Genomic DNA, 18,210 nt, shown 5'->3' with positions numbered 1-18,210 from the left:
TAGGTGCTGTGCATCACAATGTCAATCCCGGTTGTTTCAACGGAAATCTCACATCATGACTGACCAGAAAGTGGCTCCTGCGGTTGACGAGCCGGAAGGTAAGCAGCATGCTACCAAGACCTTGGATGAGGCCGCGCAGTATCTCGCTCGCAATGCTGGCTTTGAGCCGTTATCGGCCGGTGAAGAGAGAAAGATGATTCGCAAGATGGATTGGATTCTGCTTCCTATGGTATTTGAACAACAAATTGGTTTACAAAGGCAACGCTAACAGATCATTAGCTATTCATGACCGCAACTCTTGGGGCAGTGGACAAGGTCGCTATCAGCACTGCCGCCATCTACGGCCTGGAAACAGACCTGCATCTCGTCGGACAGCAGTTTTCGTGGGCTGGATCCATCTTGTCGATTGGGGTGAGTTCTCCAGCCAACTCGGGTACATTCAGCTAAGACAAGCAGTCAATCATTGGTATGTGGCCATCCACATATCTAGTCCATCGACTGCCCTCTGCAAAGTATTTGACTGCGTGTTCCACCGGTTGGTCTATTCTGGCTCTGCTGATACCAGTCTCTCGCAACTGGGGCGGCTTGATGGCATTGCGTTTCTTCATGGGTATGTAAAGGCATCCAACTCATGGACTGGTCTAATATGGGCTTCAGGCTGCATGGAAGCTATTATTGTCCCGTCAATATCTCTTATAGTTGCTGGCTTCTATACAAAAACAGAGCAGCCACCACGCAATGCTCTTGTATTTGCAGCTGCAAGTTCTGTCTTCAACGGCTTTCTCTCATGGGCTGTCGGGCACATCCCACCCACTGCAGCGTTGTCGATTTGGCAATATCTATTCTTGATAACAGGTACACCTAAAGACATTCGATATGAAGTCCGTTCACTAACTTTATAGGCTCCGTCTCAACCCTCTGGTCAATCATCGCATTCATCCTCCTCCCCTCAGCCCCCATGGACGCCTTCTTCCTCACCCCGCGAGAAAAATACCATGCCGTGCAGCGCCTCGCCTCAAACAAAACCGGAATCACCAGCCAGAAATGGAAATGGGACCAGGCGTTCGAAGCAGTCATCGACCCCAAGACGTGGATCCTATTCTTCTTTAACATCGCCATAAACATCCCCAACGGCGGCCTGTTGACCTTTAGCGGCATCATTATCAATAACCTGGGCTTTTCACCGGTGAATACCTCCCTGCTTAATATGCCCACGGGTGTCATGTCCACGCTGTCTGCTTTTGTGTTCTCTTGGGTTGCAGCGAAGTGGGCGAATCGGCGGTGTCTTGTTACGATGCTGGCGTCTTGTGTCCCTGCAGTCGGTGCGATTCTGGTTTATACACTCCCAAGAACGAATATTGGGGGACAGGTGGTGGGGATTTATTTAGTAGGTTTACACCTTCCTTTCTCACGCATAGTCTACCAACTGCTAACTGTAATCTAGCTGTACACCTATTTCGGTCCCTACGTTGTGGGTATATCCATGGCACAGGCAAACACAGCAGGGAACACAAAGAAAACAGTGCAATACTCTGTGCTATACATTGGATATGCGGTTGGAAGTCTGATCGGCCCACAGACGTTTCGCGCGAACCAGGCTCCGGAGTATACGGGTGGGTTTGTAGCTATGCTGGCTTGTTATTGTGTGTGTGTCCTTTTGATGGCGGGTTACTGGATTCTTGCTGTATCGTTGAATAGACGAAGAGTAGACGGGGTTGATCCGACAAGGACTGAGGAGAGAGAAGAAGATTTGGGAGAGGCATTTGCTGATAAGACGGACTTTCAGCAGAAGGGGTTTAAATATACGACCTAATGTAGTTGTATCGATATCAGCCGTACTTAGTGTAAGAACCACCTTGAACATTCCGGGTTACACAGTCTAGTCTAAATTTGTCTAGTGTGAGATAAGAGTGACGCTAATAGCGTATTTAATGATAAAGAGCCATCCCCGCATCGTCTGCATCCTTCACCTGTCCTGATTGCATGATGGTACGCAGGAAGAAAGAGAACAGACGCCGTACTGGCTGCTTCCAGTGCAAGCGTGAGTCTATAGCAAGTTCCCTTTGACAATAGCTAATTATCTGTAGAGAAACACGTACAATGTACGGAAGAGCATCCCCGATGCCGACGGTGCGAGGTGCTCGGTCTGCAATGCGTCCGCGGCCTCAGACTAACATTCAGGGAAGACGCCATGCAGCGTGGGCTGAGTTTCGGTCGCGAAGGCAAGCTCTTCTACTTCATCTAGTGGCTGATACTAACTGGGTAGATAGGAGTATGGACAAAACGACCATTTCCCAAGACACAGCGCAAGAAAGGTGTCTTCCAAGGCCTCCCTCTGCATTCTTATATCAACCGCTGGATATTTCTCAATGTGACCGTCGATGACTTCAAGCCGATCAGAGCGTCTGAACCATCTATTCAACTAGAACTCGCTCCATCGCCTACGCCCTTTACATACCACCCCTTCCACACCTTCCCAGAGACGGACAGCTACCTCCTGGACTACTTCATCAGAGGAATCAGTCCGTCGTGTTCCTTAAGCACATCACACAATCCCTACATCTCTCTCGTCATCCCTCTCTGCTTCACCTCTCAGACACTGCGAAACGCCCTCCTAGCAGTCGCTGCCAATCAACTGTGTCTCCTCGGACGCCCCCAGCTAAGACAAGAGGCATGCCACTACAAAGACAAAGCACTGCAAGGCCTCCAACGCGAGCTATCCAACAGCCTGCAGGATGAAGGAGCCGTCGCTGCGGTTGTGATGCTTTGTTTTCAAGACGTAGGTAGTAGCCGCGGCTTGTTTGCAGGTTCTTGCTTATGGTAGATACATCTAGATATCAGATGGGTGTTCTCCCTCCTGGATGACGCATCTGCGTGGTGGTCTTAAACTGATCAACTGCAATACTTCGTGTAATTTGCCCAGTCTGTGGAAGTTTTTCCGAATGTACTTTGTTGCGCACGATATCATGAGCCGGACGGCGTTTAATGACGGGCAGGGTGAAGAGGCTGATTCATTTCAGCTTTGGTCTGACGGTGATGATCTCGAGGAGGTGCGCATTCAACAATCATACCCAGGAGATATTAACCGTGTGCAGATAGACGTCTTGATGGGCTGCTCGCGCGGCCTGATGAGTTTGATTCACCGGATATCAGTGCTAGCATCAACCAGAGCCAAGGTAGACCATTCCCAAGAACCCAGAATAAGAATCGAATGCTAATAGAATAACCAATAGATTCTGGATACCAGACCACTAACCACATCCGAGCAGCAGAGCCACACAATAGCAACAATCGAACTCCACCACGCCCTGGTTTCCCTAAAACAAACCCTACCGGGGCATTCAGATTCAAATTCAAATTCACTACTCGAACGAAACGATCTAGAGCGTATCGCAGATATAAAACGCCTCACAGCCCTTCTCTACCTAACAGAACGCCTTGGACCTCTTAGACAAACCTTACACAATAACGATACGTTTACCAGCCAAACCCACCTCATCACATCAATAATCGAATCCATATCCACGCTGCCAGACATGGCTACCCTCCTCTGGCCTCTCTTCGTGTTAGGTAATGTCAAGCTAGAAAACGAGGAGCATCGCCGGTTCGTCCTTGATAGACTTCTGGGAATCCAGAAATCGAGGAATCTGGGCAGTGTGAGGCGGGCGATTGAGGCTGTGAAACATTCCTTTGGGACGAAGGATTTGGGTTTGAATTCGGAAGCGGAAGCGGAAGCGGATTTGGGATTTGCGAGTGCTGGTTCGAGGTCGAGGTCGAGGTCGACTGGGCTTGGGGGGCTGCAGGGTTGGGGACAGGAGCGGGTTCGGTATATTAGCCTTGCGTGAGTGATATTGTAACTGCTTTGAATAGGGTATGAGTCGGTAGGGGGTGCATTGTTTATGTACAGTAAATGGACCCCGTCTCCTTACGGATATTGAAGCTAAGTACTGTTACTCAATATGGAGTCCACGGGTTCATGGACTGGGGTCCGTGCTGATCGTCAGAGACCCTGCCTGGAAAGGAAAATGGTCGACATGCGTAAACTGATACTAGAAGAGGATGTAGTACGTAGTCTGTAGGACTTCAGTAAGTGCTTCGTTAATGATCTAATCTATANGAAACCCAGTAACCCTTACCAACGCCACGCCAATGCCAAACAAGCCATAACAAATCCTTTTAAAACCAGATTACCCGATACCTGTATGTGCACGATATCCCTAACATATAATGCACGAAGAGAACAAGATAGCCCAAAATAAACAAACACCAAAACCGGAAACAGATCAATACATGCTCTTCCACCTCCACCCCGTAACATGAATCCTGGCCAGGGCAAAGAAAACCGCCGAAATCAAGAACGACAGACCCGCAAACAGAATCAACCCCCAGTAAAGCTCCGTCTCGCCATGCGTCTGCACCTGCAGGATCTGGCCCGCAATCGGCAGCGAGACAAGCGCCCCAATGGCCACAAAGGTATAGCAAGTCCCGTACCGCTTCCCAAAGTCCTCGGTCTTTGAGATCTGCGCCATGCACACGGGTGCTAAACTAAATGCTGACCCGCTCCAGAACCCGAAGAGCGCCGCGTAGGCGATTATAGCTGCTTGGTTGGTTCCGGCCGTGAGCCACAGTGCCAGTGTCATGATTGTGGTCATTGTAGTCGTGACGACCATCACGTTGAACCGCCCCCATTTATCTGCTGCGAAGCCGGGGATGAGACGGCCGAGAATNGAGGAGCCGTTGAGGATCGGGGTGAGGGCGTATGCAGACTGGACGGACATGCCATTGGCAGAGCCGTAGGAGGTCAGATAGGCGACGGGGATGGTGAAGCCGAGTTCGACGAAGACGATGGCAATGGTGGTATAGTTGAAGACGGGCTCGCAGAGCACGCGCAGGTCGATTGTTTTCTTCTGGCTGGAGGCGTCGGGCTCCAGGCGTGCCTTTTGTAGGAGCGTGCCTGTGCCGCCGGTGATGAGGACGATGAAGCCGAGCACGCGGACTGCCCAGGCCCAGCCGAGTTTGGGGGCCAGCGCGCTGAAGATCTGGGGGAAGATGATGCCGCCGATGCCACCGGCAGTCATGACGAAGCCGGTTGCGACGGCGCGGTGCTTGAGGAACCAGTGGTTGACGACGGCGATGCTGGGGGTGAAGATCATGGACGCGGAGATGCCCCCGAGGACGCCGAAGCTGAGCATGAATTGGTAGAATTCTGCTTTATTAGAATGGTTCTCTTTCCCTAGATTGTGATTATGGTGGCTGCTTACCAGTTGCGACGCTAAAGGCCATGACTGCAGCTGTGAGGCCGACGGTGCCCAGGGCGAGGAGGAACTTGGGGCCATATCGATCGAATAGGGGTCCTGACCCGTTAGTATTGGCATATAATACTGGCATATAAGTGAAGGGACGTACCAGCTTGGATGCCGCCCATGAACACAAAGAAGTTGTGCACACTGAAGATCCACGAGATGGTACCGTGGTCATACTGGCTCAGCTCATGCGTCGAGAGCCAGTCCGAGAAGACGCCATTGCTGTTCATGAGCCCAAACGCAGAGATGCATCCACACCACGCGCCCAGGGCGACAAGCCATGCCACCAGGCCCCCATCAGGGTATGTATCCACCAGCTCCTCCTTCTCGTTGGAGCTCATTGGGGTCAGGTCTACCGGTTGCGCGAGAACTTCATCGTCCGAGATGCCCATTGTGAAGCTTGGTCAGATCTGGCTGATGGGAGTATCGGCTTCCCAGATTGTCCAATCCTTAAGTACATATCGGCCCGGATGATCGCCAAGGGGGTCGGAGGATAGCAAGCATGTCTGGTCTAGAGCCCTTGCAGGAGGTTGACAAGTTCGACCCAGAAGGTGGGACGTGGTGGGACTGCTTTTGATATCACGACAAATAATCATCGGCTAACTTGCTGGATGGGAGGTGGAGGACTTCCCCGGCTCTTGTTCCTTGAACTGTACCCTAATTCCCACGTCATGCTGCTATAGACTGTGCTGCCTGACATGAAACATGGCGTTTCTTTATTGGGAACGATGTTTATATGCTGGCATCGTTCACTGTAGCTACCGTATACTCAACAACCAGCATCCCAGCTACCACCATGTCCTTTACAAGATCACCATACTAACCGGCTCATTAACGCCACTCGCAGCAAGGCACCAAGATACTGTCTGTCTATCCCAGTCACAGCCAGTCTCATCGTGAGACGCCCTGCGATAGCAGATCTGCACGGTCCGGAACAAGGGATGGGTGGACCAACACATTCCAATAAGTGAATCAGAACGCGCGTACAGCATCTGAAGACTCTGTGACAGACGCCACAAACGCAAATCCAGCCTAGTCCGCTGCTTGCCTGGCAGAGGAACCATTCACATGGTATGGATCACTTGGAACTATAGGTAGAGTTCACATAGCCGGGCGCCACATACGTAGGAAGCATATCTGATCAAGTTTACATGGACCACTTACTGTACCTGGACAAGCCCGTCATCTGTGGTATCTATGGCGTTGCTGGAATCTTGTCACTGCCTGAAGGTTGAAACTGGTTTAGGTGGTGAGTGATTTCGCACCATAACTTTTAGATGGACAATTTTCCAGCCGCTCACTCTGCCCTGCACGCATTATCGCCTTTTGGATGTTTCGATCACATAGACTGACGATCTATGGTCGAGAATGGCCTCAGGGGTCGCCAGTCGCCACTACAGAACACTGGTACGGATAGTGGTGGACTGGTGGTACCTTTGCAACAGCCGTTGATTGCCAGAGCTGCACTGTGTAGATCCAAGGCAGCTCGGCACTGATCTGGATAAAGGAGAATCCTCCATTGGGCTGGCCCGAATCTAGACCGAGGGATCTACTCGGCAGTCAACCTTGAGCTCCCCCGGGGGGAACTTCCGAGAGGAGCTCCGGATCCACGCCAGCTCTTTAAATATCGCCTGTGTTTCGGATTTTAGGTTAATCATTGCTTGACGAATGTCGTTGGCCTGCTCGAACCTGAATATCAGCCTCCAGTTCCACGGCACCATTATCGCATTGTGCCAGACATCTGCCGGCCGGGGCTTTATACACTTTCCGCAAACGGAAGCGCGACAGCCTCATCCTGGTGGCAACAGCAACGCCGCCCAATTTCTATGCACTGCTGCAATTCTCCCAATTATTAGGGAACCAGCACACCTTGGGTTTACCAGACAAGTCAGCCGAGCAGGGACCACAAAGCTTAGACACATCACGAGGATTGCCGAATTGCCTCATGGGGCTGCTGCTGCTGCTGCGATAATGCGATTGCACCATCAATGAAACGTTCATCCTTATTCCCTGCGGATTTCTCGATTGTCGTGCGGCTGGTGATCCTCTCCCTCTCCATCTCCACCTCCTGGCCTTATCCCTTCCCCTGGAAGAAGGATCGCCAGGACTAAACAGCCACAACGCACGATGCCTATAGAATCCCCACCAGGCCACCTCAGACCCATCTCCAGCTCTCTACCAACCATCCCTGAATATCACGCCATGACAGTATCACACGAGACCATCAGATAGTCATGGCCGTTGGTAGTAGTTAAATTGGAGAACAGCTAGCCACGCCATCTGACTGCTCGGTCCGATCTCCACCAGAGCTTCATCAGCTTCACCTTCCAGCCCCACCGGTTCGTGGCCAGAACAGTCGACCAATTTTCAATCCAGCATGTATACCAAAAATAGGTCACCAGCCAGCACTCACTTGTCGTGGATGGCGGTTACTCTAGAGCTCTGCCCTCATCAGGAATTATGAATAACCATGGACCGGTACCTATGCCGGGAAAATCAATAAATTCGCGCGCGTGGTTTTTGATCACAGGCGCATCGTACATATGTGGTTGTTTCGCATCGCAGATCCCTGGCGAATCGCGAACGATCTCGTCTATTGACTTGAGGTACACTGCTGTAGACACGCGTATACATGAATACCAGCCAGCTAAAGGAGTCTGCGAGATGCCCATCTCGGTATATTCCCTGAATAAGAGCATCGATGTCACGAAGCCAACAACCCAGGGTTAAGCGATATACTGAACAGGGTATTTTACCTACCAGATACATACATAACGAAGACGGAGGGTAGAATCAGCGCCCTGCGGCAGTATATATACCAGTCGTGCGAACAACTAGCAAGCTTATATCGTTTAAAGGCAGAAAATAAACTATTCTAAGCCCAAATTTAATACAAACCGCCGCACAGTCTCACCTCCCGGCCAAGCTTTGTGGCAAGCACAGGCCGTGGCTTTATTGCAGCGGGACTGCGGGATTAACCCTAAACAGCACAAGAGCTCTCCTCCAGCGACAAGACAAGTCACATCCAGCACCATCATACTATCAGTAATTCTGTCTTCACCGTTCAGTTCCACACTCTGAATTGGACGACGGATCTTCATGGACACGGTGCACGGCCCAACTGCTCGCTACGGTACTTTACTCGCCGCTCGCCCCTTACCTGGTGGCTTGCCGAAAACCTTGGAAGGCAGTACCTTAATTCGATCACAACGCCACTACTCCCTCCTCCCCAGCGTCTGTTGTGTTGCAACTTGCAAGGTGTGTGCTGTGTAGGCTGGTCAACCAGGTTACCAGGTCACCAGGTACAGGTCGAGGACTTGATGGCGTCATTCCACCAGAGCTCTTTCTAAATTTATTTTGATACTGCTTGCTTGCTTCTGACAATTCGGGCAGCGCATTCCAAATGATTTGTCAAGCCAAGCATGCAGATCTCTTGGAATTGTACGGAGTACGGAGTAGATTATAAGCAGATCGATCCACCCGAAAGGGGCAATAGTACGGATTGACAGCAGTACACCGTACTCATCTCTGATATTGAACGTCGTGTGATATATCATATAACGGACAACGGCTGGCTTTGGAATCTATGAATTAGGTAACAGGTGGAATAGATCGCCCTGTTTTAAGCCATTGTGTAGATCTAGACTCGGCTTTCATGCCTTATGGACTTCAGTAGATCAACAGATCAACAGATAAACGGCACAAGCAAAGGCCCACATAAGCTCTGTGTGCCCGACTCTGACGAGCTTGGGCGGAGACTCATGTTATATAAGGCCACTGTGATTCGTGAGAATAGCAATGGAGACGGGATATGAGATACGTGTTCCCCGTGTCTTGTCTGTGAGCTCCACTACCGCGATCTGAAGCCCTGCCATAGTCCTTAATGCGAATACGTATTAGATTCCTGAAAGTCAAGAAGCTTTGAGAATGCCATGGTTGCCATATTCTGGTCCCGCGGTTGGGAGTAGCTTATCACCTCGCACCCTGATGTCATTGATATATGCACCAACTATTTAAGACCGGCGTATCCAGAGGTAGATAATCTGAGTAGAAACAGCCTGAACCTCTGCAACAATGGCCATCCATCATGATTTTGACGACTCGGACAGTAGTGTCATCCATGGCACTGGTCGCGGCTTCCTCGGCAATCTCACGCACGATGCTATTCCTTCTTATCCTTACCGGGGGCGAGAGCAATTTCTCCGTGATTATGATGATAACCCTATCTGGGACAAAAGCGAATGCTTTATATTGACTGGCGTTACCCAACAAGTCTTTAACACAGTATTCGACGACGCTGAAAGCGGCGCATGTTCTGCTTGGAGTTCTTACGACACCGAGCTGCAGCTTCTCCTTGTAGAAATGACCAGCACAACCCACAGTATTGCCTCTCGAACGTTCAATATGATCCTAATGGATGCCATCGAACCCATGGGGATGAAGAGGTCTCTCTGCCAGCTTGGGGACGCTAAATATAAGGCTGATATAGGTGGGAAGCAACCAGATGAGGCATGGAGGCCACGTCGAGTTCCCCGTGAGCTGTCCGGGACCTGGCCCAGTGTCGTCCTTGAAGTCGCCCTGTCAGAAACAAAGGCTAAACTACAGCGAGATATTCGGTTCTGGCATCACGCATCTGAGGGTGGAGTTAAGGTTATCTTGACTCTTTGTATTGATAGGAGTCGGCCCGAGATTGTTATTGAACAGTGGGAAGCCAATGGTATTAGCAGATGCGAACGGACGCAGCGCATTGTTATGTCGAAAACAAGACGTGGGACGCTTATTACTGGTGGTCCCCTTATCATTGACTTCGCTAAACTCTTTCTCCGCCAGCCTAATCTGCCTAGAGAGCAGGACATCAATATTGATGGCGCGGAGCTGGAGGAGTTAGCGAGCTGTGTCTGGGAAGAGCAAGGGTTTAACTAATACAGCGTCTACAAAAATACTACGATATAACTTTCCACAGGCGGCCAGACCCTCATCTTTCCAACCTTCCTTTCGCACAATAAGATCCCCATTGACTCTCAAGGAACTTCTCTGTCTCTGAAACCAAGCATCGGGCACAAACTCTATGCAGTCCCAGAAAAGGATCGCCAGTCGATCAAGGCATTTGATGATTGATACTTTCAGCTAAAGGGAGATCGACCACAATCACCATCCAGCCGGGTTCCTGAAGAAAGCTTGTTTACTTATAGTTGTATAAATAAACAAGAACACTTACTATCTCTCTACTCCGTTCAGATACGTACAGTGGTCCATGTCCATGTTGTACAAGTACGTCATAACTTGGCAAACAGGGGCTTAATGTTGATTGTTGGCCCATGCACGACCCAGTGGGGCGATAATCAGGGCGAGATGCGTAATCTGGGAATCTCCCTGAAAACGAGACGTGCCTTCATCGGTGTGGTTTATCTTGGTGGCTCTGCAACTCACGTCATCGTGTCCAAGTCCAGATTCCCAATTCCCATGAAGATCGCCCCTTGAACATTCCATCCCTTGGGGACTTGCATGATCCGAACAAACTGCCGGCTGGCGGGTCTTACAATAGACACTGCAGGGCTGCAAGGGATTATAGCGCCATTAGCATCAAATTAGTAGCATGTATGGAGATGGTGAGAAAATATTGAAATATTGAAATATGGATATACTAGCACACCAGTATGAGCTGACGCAAACATATCCTTTGGTGCGAGGGCATCGACTAAGATGCTTGGAAGGATATTACGGTGTTCTTTGACATGTGAATTGCTTTCCAACTGTATTCGCCGGCATTATTTTATGGCAGTGTTCAAGCTAGGGTTGATGCTATAAGTATAAACATTAAATCTTGCACTTGACAATATTTTTGGAAATACGTATCGTTCAGTCAGCATTAACACGTCTAATATCTAAATTGACCTGGGTATCGATGGGATATGGGGACCTGCCGTACTCAGAGATACCTGGGCTAACAGAACACAAGACACGCACTCAATTTTGCCTACGACCAAGCGCGGACCAACTTGGCATATTGTTAGGAGGCTTCTGAGCTTCCCCAATGTTTGCGAGATGCTAAATAGGGTTGAATTCAGGAAGCCTGCTCAATTAAACCTCTCTGTTCGGCTTGGAGTCCTTATTTTAGTATGACGGTCGATGGGATTATACCCCTGTGTATCGTCTGAGTTTAAAACATTTCTCAAGTCAAATGAGGATGCCACTTAATTTGGCGGCCACTGGGGCTAGTATAAAGATGCTGGGTATTGAGCGGGGGCATTAGAGCCGGTCTCTGCCCGCGACGACGAGGGGATATAACCTCTGGATGGGATACTGGCAAGATCAGTACAGCTTGCGTCTGAAGGAAAACAGAGCATACGTTGTTTGAGGGCCCTAATCCTGGGCGCTTTCTACACCAGACTGCGTTGCACCCGCAGTTTCAATAGAATGATTGACCTCCGAGCCGTTCTGCGCGTGGGCGGAATTTTGAGCAGGGGCCGATTGGAGGCTGTAAGCATTATTAGTCTCTCCCGCTACCGGGACGCTGGAATGTGGATGGAATCTGGTACTATACCTGGATTCTGTTCCCGGTATCTCTGAGCTGGTATCAAGACTGGATTTTTCGACATCTTGAACTTAGTTAGGGGTACTCAAGGGGCATAGCAGGTAAAACCGAGGAGCAAGACTTACAAGGGCTCGGATGAGATCCATCATCAGGGAACAGCTGGCTCCAAATAGTTTGCCAGCGTTCGTCTTTGGAGTCGGTGACTCTAGCTTTGCATCCAGAGCTGTGGGCCTCGAGTTCCTCAGTGCTTGGAAAACGGTCTAAACATCTCCCGCACAAATGGTCATCATGCCTTTTCGCCAGGTGGCAACTGGAACCGTCAGAGATAAGCTGGTTAGCACATAAATGTAGAGGGGATACTTGCCGGACACCATGCAGAGTTGCCCACCCCTTCGCGGAACAAGCTCGGCGATGTGTAGCGGCCAATCCATAGGTAGTTGGGTCACGTTTACGGTAGGGACATGCGAAATTTGTCATGTTTGGGGGTCCGATAGGAAGGATAGGGCGGGTTCGATAAAGGAAACGGATGATGATGATATTCCTGTATCTTCAATATTGTAATACTGAATGATGATGTGGAAGACGGGCAGTTGGCTGCCGAAGGCGGCTGCCCTAAAGCAACAAGATGGGAAGCAGCGTTCAACCCTAGTCAAGCCTAGACATGGCAAGTGGAAGGCAGGAGCTGCTCTTCGTATTTGTATAGAGAAGTCTGACGAAGATTACTAAAATATATAATGCAAGTAAGTCTATAGAAAACATCCTAGACCAGGATGACAACAGAACGATGTAAGTATCGAAAGTAACTGTATATACATATATACTGTTAATCATAATGTATTTAAGCCTTATTAGAGACTCTCCGACACCGGTCAATCCCCAACGAATGCACCAAAAACTCATTCCCAAACTGGCAATTCGGATCCATCTCCCTCTGCAGCTCCAACCAGTCCTGCATCTTGGGATAGATGGTCTGCGTATACGTCTCATTATGGAACATCATCTTATTCCAGTGCGGACGCACATTATACTTCTCGCCAAACCGCGGAATAAACTCACTCGCCAGGTCCTGGTAGAACCACTGCTGCGTGAAGTTGTTATACGTCGGGATCCAGGAGTACTCGAGCGAAGCAAACACGCCCCTCGAACCCTCAGGTAGGTTGTACGAGTTCACAGGGGACATCCAGTTCTCGTCGGCCTTGATGAACCGCGTAATGACAGTGACGTCGTCACTCAGATACCCCCTTGACGCATCATCGGCTGCAATATCCGGGTTTGCGAACGGAATCATGCGTTTCGCATGCGACTTGGCCAGGTTGAGATAGTCCTCGCCGGCGGCCGCGAGGTTCTCAATGGGGAGGAAGTGCTCGAACTGGCCCATGAAGCCGCGGTAGCAGATACCCTGGGGCGGGGTGGCGATGGCGGACATCTTGAAGTCGTAGCAGAAGTAATCGCGGTCGCAGGGCCCGCAGTCATTGGCGCAAAAGTCCTGCGAGCAGTTCTGGACGCCGCTGAAGTTAGTCTTTTCCCAGGAGACGAGGGTGACTTGGGGTTGCAGGACGAGGTCTTGGTCTTTGGCTGACCAGTCGAGGCTGGGGCCGAGGATGTTGATCTGTTCGTAGTTGTCGCCCATGGCGGCGATGGACTTGTATAGCTCGGTGATGTTGTGCGAGCCCCTGATTACCTTGGACGTGCGCTTCAGGTAGGATAGGGGTTCGGCTTGCAGGGTGACCTCGGTGACGATGCCCATGGCGCCGATGCCAATGCTGTACGCCTTGAGGAGGTCCGGGTTGTTGATTTTGTCCATGCTGTGGATGTTCCCCTGGGCGTCGAGAACGCGCAGTCCCACGATCTGAGTCGCAATGTTCTGGTTCGACTTGCCAGTGCCGTGGGTGCCGGTGGTTGCAGCACCGATGTAATTCTGCACCATTTCACTGCCCAGATTGTTCACCTGGAGCCCTTCGTCGTGGAGAGCAGGGATCAGGTCAATCAAGTCCCAGCCAGCACCGAGGGTGACCGTGTTGTTGCTCTTGTGCACCTGCATGTGCTTCAAGTTGGTCAAGCTGAGGATGTACGACCGGCGGTCTGTCTCCCCGACATTCACACAGGTGGTCAGATTGCCGAAACCGTGGCCATTGCCGACCGGCCTCATCATGGTCTTGCGGGGGTAGTGCTCCTTGACGAAGTTGACGAGGTCTGCCTCATCGTCGGGGACGAAGAGCCCGTCCGCCTCGCAGGTAATATCTTCCTGCCAGTTGAACCAGCGGTGGGCTAGGGCCGCAGAGTTAAAAGCCAGCAATGATAACAGGGCACTGCCCAGATACTTGGTCTTAACCATTTTGACGACAGCAATATCTGCGTGGAAAGGCGTCAGCAAGGTCAATCAATATATGGGCAGCATATCTGGCCACATTCTTACCTGAGGCTATTGAAACGCTGGTGAGACGGAGTGGTCCCTGCGCGATGACTCTAATGACTCTGCTGCGTCCATTGTCAGGGACAAGTTATCTTTATATCCAGACTATACGAGACCCTTTCATAGTTTCTCCCAATCTGGAATCCTTCACGACCTTCAGATTGTATCCATATGGTCGAGGCCGGTCTGATCATCATCCTTAATCTACCTGGTAGATCTCCGGTTAAGCGGGACAGCTCCATTTGACGTGGGTGAACGCTGCGTACTGAAGAGCAGCTCGTATAATTGGACATGGCGGTCACGATGCAGACGGTAAATGCTGCTGGACGAGGATAACGCGGGTCTGGTTATGGCCGGTCCTCTTGGCAGGCCACCAAGACAGATCGTTGTTGAACCTGATCGACATCGACAGTCCTGATTGCAGGCTGTATTATTCTTATTAAGTGTGGATTCTCTGCGATACCGGCTTGGGGGTGCACACTAACAATAATGCCCAGTTAGGGCCCGCTTGGGGAGCCACAACTTCAGACCACGGTGAATCCTCCACGCCCGTTAATTTAATTTACGGCCGATGAACCAGATTTCCCGGTGGCTTCGGGGCTGCTCTCCTTAATTTCAGTAACTGGGAGCCAGTTGTATCTTCATTATCCGGGCCGGCTCCGGTTTTTCTGGCGATGTGTTTCTAGTGCGTCTAGCTGGTAGACTGCAGTCAGTGAAGTGTGTAGTCGAGTGTGTACGTGCCGAGTATTCAGTCTCCCTGGCGATCTCGATGATCATTACTGACATTTGCATGGCTCAACCCGAGTTTCTGGCAGCCAGTCCCCGGTCATCGTGGAACTCTGTTCTGCGTCACGTCATCTGACAACAATTCCACAGAAATACTGTGGACCGGTTAAAAATCAATCTTATCTGATTCTCAAATACCCATCCTCAGGTGCATTCCGATGGTTGTGAATTGGTCATCGCCATGAGTCGGGTCTCCAGCCCTCAATGTCGGCGGCGGCCTCCAACCTGCAAGCTGGCTGCAAGACCGATACGGAAAAGAATCACGATGCATCTTAATAAGATAACGCTGTAGCCTTCCATTGACCTGTTTGCGCAGTAAACAGTACGCAGAATCGTATGCCCGTCTCTGGTGCGTCGGGCTCGTTCGTGTGAATCATTCCTTTTTGGACTGCATGATCTGCATGCATCCCACGGTTTAGCAGAGTCCGCTGATCCACCTCACTATCTTAGTATGGGGCTACAGAATGGATCTCGCCTTGGAGATTAAGAGTTGCACCGCGCGGGTTGTCAACTTGTCTTCCCAAGTAAAGCCTGTTGAGCCGTCGATCTACCGCACCAGCCGGCTGAGACATGCTATCCTCGTTGCGTGGGGTTAGAGATCGGTGGCATAACAATGAATAAGTTTTGATCAAGCAGTTCGAACAAGAAATCTCACCCCAAGCCTATAATTCTTCTAGGTGAATGACTTGCCAGTTGCCAACACCCAGGCAAGCCCGACCCACCGATCTGCAGGGCAGATTTCTCCCAAATAAAGCCCGAAGCCCAGAGGCAAGTAATTGTTGCTTTTGTTTATGCGTAGAATGGTTTGGAAGCTTCCTGTGTCTACACCTGATTACTGTACAACTGTGTCTAGGTGATGGTGCATGCTCTATGTCTGTGTCATTTGCATCGGCAACACCAGTGAATCCTTCATGCTATAAGGCTATGGTAGATTACATCTATAGCCGAGTATTTCATTGAACTACAGTAGATTTGTCAGTGGCTGCTCTAGTACAGTTGGGCGTTATCTGCTCTGAAGATAAACATCGACCCTAATCCATGGACCCTCGATGCTCGAGCTCTTAACGGACTAGTAACGCAACATCTTAAGCTCTCATGGACTGTTTCGAGGGTAGTCTTGTTTTGGTTGCCATGTTATGTTAAATAATACACTGGCGTCCCTAGGAACAACTTGGACCATATACTAACCGTTCACACAGAAATAAATACCATACAGATAACCTCCCCTCCAATAACCTCAAGTCCCGTTCAAACCCTCCACCAAACACGCATCACCACGCTGTAAACAATCCCCCCTCTCAACCCCCCTAATCAACTCCACAAACCTCTCACCCCTAGGCTCAACACGGAACGCAAAGGACGTCGGATACATCAAAATCCCCGGCGTCGGCCTAACATCCACCTCAATTTCCACCCCATCCTCGCCAACCTCTTTCCCGATGCTAAACACGGCCAGAGAGCGCGCAATGTTCAGGTACAGACCCGCGTCTGCAAAGAACCGACCGGGACATATCCTCCTCCCGAAGCCGAATGTCTCCCCTGCCGGGTCGGGCTCGTTCCGAGGCGGGAGGAAACGGTCTGGGTTGAACGAGGACGGATCTGGGTAGACTTCTGGATCATGCAGGAAGGACCAGACGGCTGGGAGAAGGGTTGAGTCTTTGGGAATATGCAGGCCGTTGTAATTGAGGTCTTCTGTTGCTGTGTGCGGAAAGCCCATAGGTGCAATGGGCCACCAGCGTAGGGTTTCTTTTACCAGGGCATTGATGTAGGGCAGGTTCTTGCGGTCGTCGAAGGTGGGCCGTCGGTTTGGGCCAACGACGCGGTTGATTTCCTCTTGGGCCTTGCGCTGGACGTCTGGGTACATGACCATTGCTGCTGTGAAGGCTGTTAGGGTGATTACTATGGTATCGGCCGCTGCGCCGTACAGACTTGCTGCGGTCCAGATGACTGCGTGTTCGTCTGTCTGGCTTAGGCTGCCGTTGCTTTCCCTTTCAAGTTGTTGTATGAGTTTCGATACATAGGAAGGCTGGTAGTCACCGTCACCAGCGGCCATCTGGCGTCGCACAAATCGATAAGGGATGTGTGCTGTCGCCTCGATGGACTTTCTCCATTTACGAGCTGTCCGCTTGAAACCTGCACCGGGGAAGCTGTCAGGGATACATCGCAGAGCAGGGATAACATCAACAGCCCATGCCATTGGCACAGCGGCCTGGGAGAACTCGGTCATCATTCTATCACTGAGCTCGACCAGTGGATCTGGCTCGTGCGGTTCAACGGTGTATCCGTATGCCATTTTCAGCACGGTAGCGCCGGCGGTCCTACCAACTCACATCCATTGTTAGCCAACAGCATGGCATTTTTCTGGGTTGGGTGAGGCGTGATCACGTCTTGAAATGCTGCAACCACTTCTCCGGCTTATTCAACGCACGCACAAGCTGTCGGTTGACTTCGACCTCCTGAATCCCTCGAAATTCCGACGCAGAGACCGTCGTGCCTAGCTCGCGGTGTAGGAACTTGCGATACCGGTGGAAGATCGGACTGTAGCCCTGACACAGGACGATGTCCTCATACCCGCATAGCTTGTTTGCCATGGTCATATCGGGTCGGCTGGACGTTCTGTTTGAGTGTCCGTCCAGCAGTTCATGTGCTGCTTTTTTGTCGTGGATTAGGACCAGTGTCGTGCCGAGCACGGTCACGGCGCTGATTCCGCCATAGAGGTCTTTATGTGCCAGCCAGTGCTGGAATTCGGGGGTGTCTTCTGGGGGAAAATCGTTCAGGTTCCCGAGAATAGGAAGGGGTTTTGGTCCGGGTGGTAGTTTTGGATGTTTTTGAAACGATCGGTAGATAAAGTAGGCGACTATAGCTGTGATACCAACGAGAAGCAGCGCCATGTTGAAATTGCTACAGCATGTATCCTTGCAGATGGTGCGGCCCCATTCTTGGAATTAATACGGCCATGCTTTGACTCATCTGCTCTTACGTAGCATCAGGATCCTGGACGAGGGGTAAACAAGATGGAGTACCCAATTCGCTGATGGTAGCGAGAGGTGGCCAGATTGGAGATGATTGACTCTGGTTGGGACGCTGATTGAGGCGCAGTTTGAATCCTTTCCTGGCAGTATCAATTCCGCCAATCTGGTTACTCTATGAAAGCTTGTCTCCTCACCTGACAG

General features: G+C 50.8%; 7 protein-coding genes across 7 annotated transcripts; 2 read left to right on the top strand and 5 right to left on the bottom strand.

The window, feature by feature from the left end:
* Nucleotides 1-55: 55 nt before the first annotated feature.
* Nucleotides 56-4,061, top strand: ASPSYDRAFT_81367 (uncharacterized protein; the record flags this gene model as incomplete). Its single annotated transcript, XM_040851086.1, has 11 exons — nt 56-229; nt 280-415; nt 658-855; nt 903-1,387; nt 1,445-1,794; nt 1,998-2,041; nt 2,088-2,222; nt 2,271-2,779; nt 2,835-3,050; nt 3,096-3,176; nt 3,234-4,061. The coding sequence occupies 11 exons, from the start codon at nt 56-58 to the stop codon at nt 3,843-3,845; spliced, it is 2,940 nt and encodes a 979-aa protein (XP_040699029.1). The 3' UTR covers nt 3,846-4,061.
* Nucleotides 4,062-4,093: 32 nt separating this feature from the next.
* ASPSYDRAFT_49387 (MCT family MFS transporter) lies at nt 4,094-5,700 on the bottom strand. The gene is made up of 3 exons (XM_040847821.1): nt 5,407-5,700; nt 5,262-5,354; nt 4,094-5,206 (listed from the first exon to the last, which is right to left on the bottom strand). Exons 1-3 carry the CDS (start codon nt 5,693-5,695, stop codon nt 4,284-4,286), a joined length of 1,305 nt encoding a protein of 434 aa, XP_040699028.1. The 5' UTR covers nt 5,696-5,700; the 3' UTR covers nt 4,094-4,283.
* A 3,677-nt stretch (nt 5,701-9,377) lies between these two features.
* Nucleotides 9,378-10,246, top strand: ASPSYDRAFT_1160579 (uncharacterized protein; the record flags this gene model as incomplete). Its single annotated transcript, XM_040840081.1, has 1 exon — nt 9,378-10,246. One exon carries the CDS (start codon nt 9,378-9,380, stop codon nt 10,224-10,226), a length of 849 nt encoding a protein of 282 aa, XP_040699027.1. The 3' UTR covers nt 10,227-10,246.
* A 1,420-nt stretch (nt 10,247-11,666) lies between these two features.
* On the bottom strand, nt 11,667-12,315 carry ASPSYDRAFT_35012 (uncharacterized protein; the record flags this gene model as incomplete). Its single annotated transcript, XM_040845301.1, has 2 exons — nt 11,667-11,908; nt 11,964-12,315. The coding sequence occupies 2 exons, from the start codon at nt 12,313-12,315 to the stop codon at nt 11,667-11,669; spliced, it is 594 nt and encodes a 197-aa protein (XP_040699026.1).
* A 315-nt stretch (nt 12,316-12,630) lies between these two features.
* Nucleotides 12,631-14,285, bottom strand: ASPSYDRAFT_452967 (uncharacterized protein). Its single transcript, XM_040847011.1, has 2 exons — nt 14,255-14,285; nt 12,631-14,190 (listed from the first exon to the last, which is right to left on the bottom strand). Exon 2 carries the CDS (start codon nt 14,171-14,173, stop codon nt 12,677-12,679), a length of 1,497 nt encoding a protein of 498 aa, XP_040699025.1. The 5' UTR covers nt 14,174-14,190; nt 14,255-14,285; the 3' UTR covers nt 12,631-12,676.
* A 518-nt stretch (nt 14,286-14,803) lies between these two features.
* ASPSYDRAFT_49385 (uncharacterized protein) lies at nt 14,804-15,083 on the bottom strand. Its single transcript, XM_040847820.1, has one exon. It carries the CDS (start codon nt 15,035-15,037, stop codon nt 14,867-14,869), a length of 171 nt encoding a protein of 56 aa, XP_040699024.1. The 5' UTR covers nt 15,038-15,083; the 3' UTR covers nt 14,804-14,866.
* Nucleotides 15,084-16,274: 1,191 nt separating this feature from the next.
* Nucleotides 16,275-17,928, bottom strand: ASPSYDRAFT_159453 (cytochrome P450; the record flags this gene model as incomplete). Its single annotated transcript, XM_040842828.1, has 2 exons — nt 16,275-17,355; nt 17,423-17,928. 2 exons carry the CDS (start codon nt 17,926-17,928, stop codon nt 16,275-16,277), a joined length of 1,587 nt encoding a protein of 528 aa, XP_040699023.1.
* Between the last annotated feature and the right edge of the window lie 282 nt (nt 17,929-18,210).

The sequence above is a fragment of the Aspergillus sydowii genome (assembly GCF_001890705.1).
Source record: "Aspergillus sydowii CBS 593.65 unplaced genomic scaffold ASPSYscaffold_12, whole genome shotgun sequence".
Classification (NCBI taxonomy): domain Eukaryota; kingdom Fungi; phylum Ascomycota; class Eurotiomycetes; order Eurotiales; family Aspergillaceae; genus Aspergillus; species Aspergillus sydowii.
This window is presented reverse-complemented; position numbering and strand designations above follow the sequence as displayed.